A 6,938-nucleotide genomic window follows, 5' to 3' on the forward strand; every position below is an offset into this window, starting at 1 on the left:
ATCAGTCACCTCAGTCAGTTTCACTTTGTTGTCTATTCATTTATGCATTGACTCTGCACATCTGTCCAAACATGTAATTGATTACTCTGTATACAGTTTATATGCTCTCATTGGTGTGACCAGCCACAAGATGTAAAAATCAATGGAGCACTGAAGAGTGCAGCAGATGTTGTGCTGGGGCTGTTTAACAATCTGATCAGATGCAGAGAAAGTGCTCATAAAAAAGCTGTAAAAAAAATAAAGTTGTTATGAATCGTTCAAAGATGTAGCTGTACTCATCAATATTTCTACATTAACAGTGGCTCAAGTCATTAAGTGTAATGTAAAAGTTGTCTTTCTCAGCTCTAGGGAGATTTTTGGCACCTATCACCAACCTCATCATTATTGTTTCCAAATGTCGTTTTGGGTAAAAAAAAAAAAGCTTTTGTAAACCCACTGTATACTACCTCTGCTCAGAACCAAACAGTAGACACACAAAGTTAGCAACTAGCTGGTAAACAAGTGAAGCATTTAGCAGCTAAAGTGACAGATTTCCCCTCCCCTGAATGGATAACAAATACAGCTAGACAGAGTGAATGTTGATTCACAGATTGATCTGACATATGCCTACTATCTTAACTAATGGTGTAAAAGTGAGATGTGGTAGTGATTGTGGTTAGAGGTAATAATGAGTAAAATAACAGAGTGATGGCTGCATTTACTGTTCATGTCAGGGAGAGGAGAATCATGTTTATTATGCAATGAGTTTTTGTGGAAGAATATATCTTAAATACCCTCATTATGATATTAACAACCCAATGCATTTTTCATTTGTTTTATTTACATTTCAAACATTTGAACCAAACTGCATATAACACAATAACATTGAACATTCAGAAAATGCAGTACCAGTACCATGAAAAAAACCAATGTGGAATGAAAAAAACACAACATTAAGATTCACTTTGAAGTAAAGTGAATTAAGTGAGAGTTCGAAGGGATGTTAAAAATAAACACAGTTAATTTTTTTATGTAATTCAGCCTTGGAATGTATTTAGATGTACCATTGAGGTAGGTGTTTATAAAACAATCATCATTATCTGACTGATTTCTTTATTACATAGAAGAGCATGAAAGCATTAATGACATACTGAGAAAAAAGATCAGTTATCGGTGTTTTAGCAGTCTGATAAGTGTCTTCCCTACATGTTTTAAGGCACCTAAAACCAGACATTTACAAATGGCTCTTTGTTACAAGGATGCGTTAAAGGTTATACAGGTAGCTTTGAAATCTACATAATACTCCTTTAAATCAACACGCCTTCTCATTTATAAAGTTCTTGTGGCAGTGACATTGATAAAGTGCTCAATAGTAAACTGTGGTAACTCAGCATTAGAAGACAAATTTACCTCCATTTCGTAAGTGTTGTCAGACAGATTTTTTTTTTTTTAAAGTACCTTTCCATAAAATATAAAGCATCAGAAAACATAAAACACAGTGTTGAGAAATGAAGACCAAGCTGTATTCTTGAAGAGCATATGATGTTCTACTTTAGATGCTTTTCTACATTCTTTGCTCGCTTTCGTCTTTAAAACCAGCGAAGGAAGATTGCCCTGACAATATGTCATACAAGTGGTAGTACAGTAAGTCACAGACTTATTTCAGTACAGGTTTTCCTCAGCAAGTCCATCTGAAAAGAAACAGAAAATAAAATTAGTAAAATGTAACTTTAATACATGTATCCAGGAGTAAATATATCAAGGGAAAGGATTTCTTCAGTGGCTGGATTGTTTGGTAGACATTACCTTGCTGAAGGCCACTCTGAATATAGTGGTTGAGTTGATGCAACCCAGTGTTTTGGTCATGGCGTCCCGACTGCAAACGGAAGGGATCCATGGTGGTGAACTGCTCTGCGGGCAGCGGGTCCTCTGTGATGGTCGGGAAGAGACATATCGGCTCCTGCTCCAAATGATGGGACCCGCTCCTGCAGCGCAACAAGCCCTGCTGGTAGCCGTACGGTTCAACACCGGGGACGGACATGCTGCTTCTCCTTGTGACCATGTCCAGGTCTTTCAGGATGCTGTCGAACACGATGTCATCGAGGACCAGCTCGCTTTTAACAGGAGGGGCTGAGGGGAGAGGAGGGTGATGGGGCCAGTCGCAGGCTGAATGCAGGGCGATGGTGTTTGTAGATTGGGCCATGTTTTGAAGTGGGTTGAGGGTGTGACACACGGCAAAGCTGTTGGCTAGGGAAGAGATCTGCTGAGCCAGAATACTGATCTCTGCCTGTTCCCTCTCGTTGTAATGGTCAGACTCTGTGGATGTGGGGGATTGATTAGGGGTAGGAAGACTAGAAAGTGCGGGCAACACCTGGTTGGGGACATGATGCACTTCGACGAGGCAGCCCCCTTGTGGCTGCTCTAGGAGGCTAAAGTCATCTTGATGCAGAGCACAATCCACTGGGCTCTCACACATGTCCGACACCGACAGGCAGTCTGGAACTAATCGAGCATCAGCCGAACAAGTTTGGAAATGATACGTTGGAGATGAGGAGGATAGTGGAGAACGAGCGTTGAGCGTGCTGAAGGCAGCCTGGTCAAAGGTTTGCTCAGCGGCTGCAGGGAGGGCATCCGAGGGTGATTGGTGACAGGTGAGCCCTGCCTCTGGGTAGGAGTAATAGGGAGGAGAGCACTCAGGGGAGGACAACAGCTGATCTGTGTATCCATGCACATCTATCAGGAGGTCATGGCTGAACTCCTGCTGCAGAGAGGAGCCAGAGGAGGCCGGGCTGTAGGGAGGGGTGAAGAGAGCAGTGCTGTCACCCGAGGGAACAGGTGAGCAATTGCCTTGGGAGGAGATGCACGCCACATAGTATATGTCTTGCTCTGACTCCCTCCTAACTTTGGCACCTGGCTCCTCACTGTGGCTGTTAGACTCCCTCTGTCTTTTAAAGCATTTAGTGCTGCTGGGGCTCTGAGCTTGTGGCGACTGTTGACCTGCGAAATGGCACAAATTTGCCAGAGATGATGGCTTGAAGGCGTCGCTGCTGATTTTCTTCTGCAGAAATGTGGCCTCTGTTTCACTGCAAGAGCAAAACAATCTATTAAGACGGTGAAAAACATTGAAACTTTCTTTCACCGTCAGCTCAAGTCTGCTGGAAAGTTCGTCATACCTGATGATAAAGTTAGTGCAGCTTACGCCCTGGCACTCAGTGTCCTTGTTAGCTCGAATGTAGCTCCAGGTCCATGAGAGATCCTTGCACTGGAGTCTGAGCACCATCTCTACCTGGAAGCCTTCATCTGCCTGCACTGGACGGGACAGGAAAGAAACATTCATGGTTATTATTACGCACACTCACAAACTTTAAGACATGTACAAAACGAAACCAGCACTCCAACCCCAAATGTCTTACTGGAAGCCTGCAGAATTGACACAAAATTAAAGAAAATCCATTCAATTCATGGTCGTTGTTTACACATTTGTACTATGTAAATATTTAACATCTCTTACATCATTCAAATCTTTTCAGATGTTGTTTTAGATTAATATGGGGGTTGAAAATGGACCATTAGACTTGAATACTGTTTGCTTGCTGTATGTTTAAATGGCAGTAATTTGATGGTGTTAATGTTAAAAAATACTTAAAAATGTCCAATTGTGTAAAAAGTTAAACTGTCATGTCTTTTTTTTTTTTTTTTTTTTTTTTACTATAAAGCATGTTGAGTTGCTATATAAATACAGGGAAAGTATCCAAACACTCAATCCACAGAGAATTTTACACGGTTGTATTCAGAAACTTTGTCTTTAAATGAGCTGTCAGGACTTCTGTACAGTTGTGATGTCACAACTGTACTGTATATAGTGTAGTAGTAGTAGTATATACTGTATATTTAGATAAACAGTATGAGAAAGCACATTCTAGTAGAAACCCAAAATAGTACAAGTATAAGTAAAATAAGTATGAACCTCAAAATGTTCATGATTTGGGACTTTCAAAACAGTTTGGAGCCTTAACTTGTGTCTTGAAATAGGCTGTCTAAGTATCCAACCTGTGTAAATTGTACACTTACTTAAACTTCTGTGAGAATCTGCACTCAAAGAAAGATCCTCAGGGTGGACAAGACTGTACCACGATCGACCAGTCATTTCTTCTGCCGAATACCCCAAAAAATATAAAACACTGAAAAAGAAGGACAAAAATGTTTGTCAGAAACCAATACAAGCACATTCTTGTTATATTTGTGAAAGTGAGGACCTGTGAATGCACCTGTCTGACAGCTGGGTGAAGGTCATATCGAGTCTGTGGACACTGTTGAAGCTGTGACAGAAGTGGGAGTCAGAGCTCTGCAGGCGGTTGACCGTGGGGGTGCAGAGGGCCACAAACAGAGGCTGGTTGGTGGGACCGGCTGAAGACGACGGGCAGGGCTGAGGGAAAGACTGGAAGCTCCCTCTGACCATCATGGAGCAGCAGCTGCCGTGTTGCAGCTTGAAGGCCTTGGAGGTTTGCATGCAACATATAAAGCTCCTCTCTGAAGAAAGATAACACGTCAGTTTAGTCTTTCAGCAGTATGAATAGGATAGCAATTTTTAGAAGTTTCACTATGAATTAAATTATTTTTTTACTGAGAATACCAGTATTATGAGACTATGGTTATATTTGTGATAATTATACACAGTAATTGAAGTTTAAAATGTTCTACATTGTGCTAATTGTCAGATTCATTCTTGCCTTTTCTAGTAGAACATGTTTACATGCTTTAATGTTCAAAAAACACATTCTTTTTCTCATACTGTCTGTGTGAATATACCTGTATTCACCCTACACAGTCCATTTTAGCTTCTGTCCCTTTAAGCCCCCCTCCCGAAAAAGCCCAGTCTGTATTACCGGATCTTCTGCATCTGCTTCTCAACATTTCTGCACTGTCACTGCAGCCGGGGAATGACTGTAATGGCACTACAGCAGCACTTTCTATCTATATGTAGTATAGTTGTGACATCATGTACAGAGGTCCTGACGGTCTGTTTAAAGACACAGTTTCTGAATCCTGGCTGTGTTTTTATCCTTTCACTGTAATTATACCTCACCTTAACCTACTTTATCATTTAAAAAACACATGGAAATCTCACTTTTCACAATGAATGAAACCTTTAAAGTAACATTAAAGTCTTTAAACTTACCTGACGATAAGTTGTTTTCAATGTCCAGGTTTGATTTAACAATATCAATGTCACAGCCTTCCACCATGTCATAGAAAGTGTCTCCTTGAACCACATCTATCTGGAAAAAATAAGGTTTTACCATTAGATACAACACATTAACGTCCACATGTGCAGTAAATTAAACAGTCAAGCACCAAAAGTTGTTTATATTGACTCACCATGGAAAGACCGAGATATTCTGTTACATTCTCGGACACATGGACCAGCTTCCCCTGTGCGGTCGTGACCAGGATGAAGCCGTGCAGGGCTTGAAGAAAGGCCTCGTGTGGCAGAGAGCAGCGTGATCTCGCTCCAGCTGGGAGTCCTTGGGGAGGAGAGAGTGAGTTCAGCCTTAGTTACACTTTATTCATCTCTGCAAGTTGTCACAGCTTTTAATCTTTGATGTAGTCCCTGTGGTACTGCTAAACTAGTCCCGTTTAGTTTAGCAATGACGCAGACTGAATGTAGATTAGAGGATCAAAGATATTAAAGAGGTGTGAAGACTTACCCTGGAAGAGAACAGACTTCCTGATGTAGGCGCAGATGGCGGCCATGGAGTGCAGGTAGGAGAGACGCTCCTGGTCCTCCTCAGTGATGGGCAGCAGAGCGCGCATAATCCTGATCTCATTATTGATGTGGTCCCGTCTGGCTTTGGATGCTCCTTTGGTGGATCTGTGAGAGACCATGGTCACTGAGGTCAGACGTTGGACGAAAACTGAGACAACTAAACTTTGGCAGGCAAAGTTTTGTCTACTGCCACTTGCATTTCGAAAAAAAAAAAAAATCTGTCTAAGGCGATCCTCCTCTATGAGGCAAGTGTGGGACAAAGAAATCAAATGAAGACAAAAGGCGTAATTGCCCTGAACTGATTTAGCCTTTTTTCCCTCACAATTCAGCCTGGTGTCTCTTCCTCAAGGGTTCCTATGGAAACTGCTGATATGAGAGGCTGTCGTGTCTGCGGCAGACGCGAGGGCTCTCAATAGACTTTGTCTGTGTGATCAGTATCAGTCTGGGCCCATCCACAGAGAGCCCGGGGCTTTTATAGCTGCCAGGGCTTCAGCGTGGGCGTCACACACAAAGGGGAGGATGGGCTTCTGCTGCTCCCTTCATTGCCTTATAAAGTGGGTGTCCTCGGAGCGGGGCGCCCCACGTCACAAAGACACACAAAGTGCCACAAAAGGAGAATTCTATCATGATTGTACCTAAGCACTTTAATAACAAAGACCCATTCAAATGATGCAATTAATAGCACGTGTTTGGGATTTTTTTAGGGATACTCACAAATAAGTAGAAGTATTTAAGTCTGTCTATTGAATATTATACCACAATTAGTATTATTCTATATATTTCAGAAATGATTAATGGAGATGTTGTTCCAGGCTGATTATGCACCAAAGCATCCTGATAGCAGCTAATCTGAACCAGCTTGATTTGATTTTTTTAAATGCAGTAACAGCATCATTGTTGCCGGATTAGTAAACTATGTATCATACACAGTGCCAGGCTGCAGACAGGAGAAAACTGGATTAAGTACTCCCTGCGGTGCAAGCACTGCAGGCAGCAGAGTTGGGGTCTTCTCATTTTCTAAACAGCCATGTGTTGATTCATCCACTAGAGGACGTGGAGCAGAGAGGAGCAAGGGGGGCGTCACTGACCTGAACCTCCTGCAGAAGGAGCTGCGGTGATCCTCGGGTAGATGATGAGAGGTGCACGGAGCACTGACATGACATCTGCAGGAGTTGCACCAAATAGTCATTTT

At 42.2% G+C, this 6,938-nt stretch overlaps 1 protein-coding gene across 1 annotated transcript; it reads right to left on the reverse strand.

Annotated features, from left to right (window-relative positions):
• Positions 1–1,641: 1,641 nt before the first annotated feature.
• On the reverse strand, positions 1,642–6,938 carry npas4l (neuronal PAS domain protein 4 like; the record flags this gene model as incomplete). Its single annotated transcript, XM_083922598.1, has 9 exons — positions 6,835–6,938; positions 5,688–5,851; positions 5,359–5,504; positions 5,159–5,258; positions 4,248–4,509; positions 4,051–4,160; positions 3,153–3,288; positions 1,786–3,062; positions 1,642–1,670 (listed from the first exon to the last, which is right to left on the reverse strand). Exons 1-9 carry the CDS (start codon positions 6,933–6,935, stop codon positions 1,642–1,644), a joined length of 2,325 nt encoding a protein of 774 aa, XP_083778724.1. The 5' UTR covers positions 6,936–6,938.

The sequence above is a fragment of the Echiichthys vipera genome, assembly GCF_963691815.1.
Source record: "Echiichthys vipera genome assembly, chromosome: 11".
Taxonomy (NCBI): domain Eukaryota; kingdom Metazoa; phylum Chordata; class Actinopteri; order Perciformes; family Trachinidae; genus Echiichthys; species Echiichthys vipera.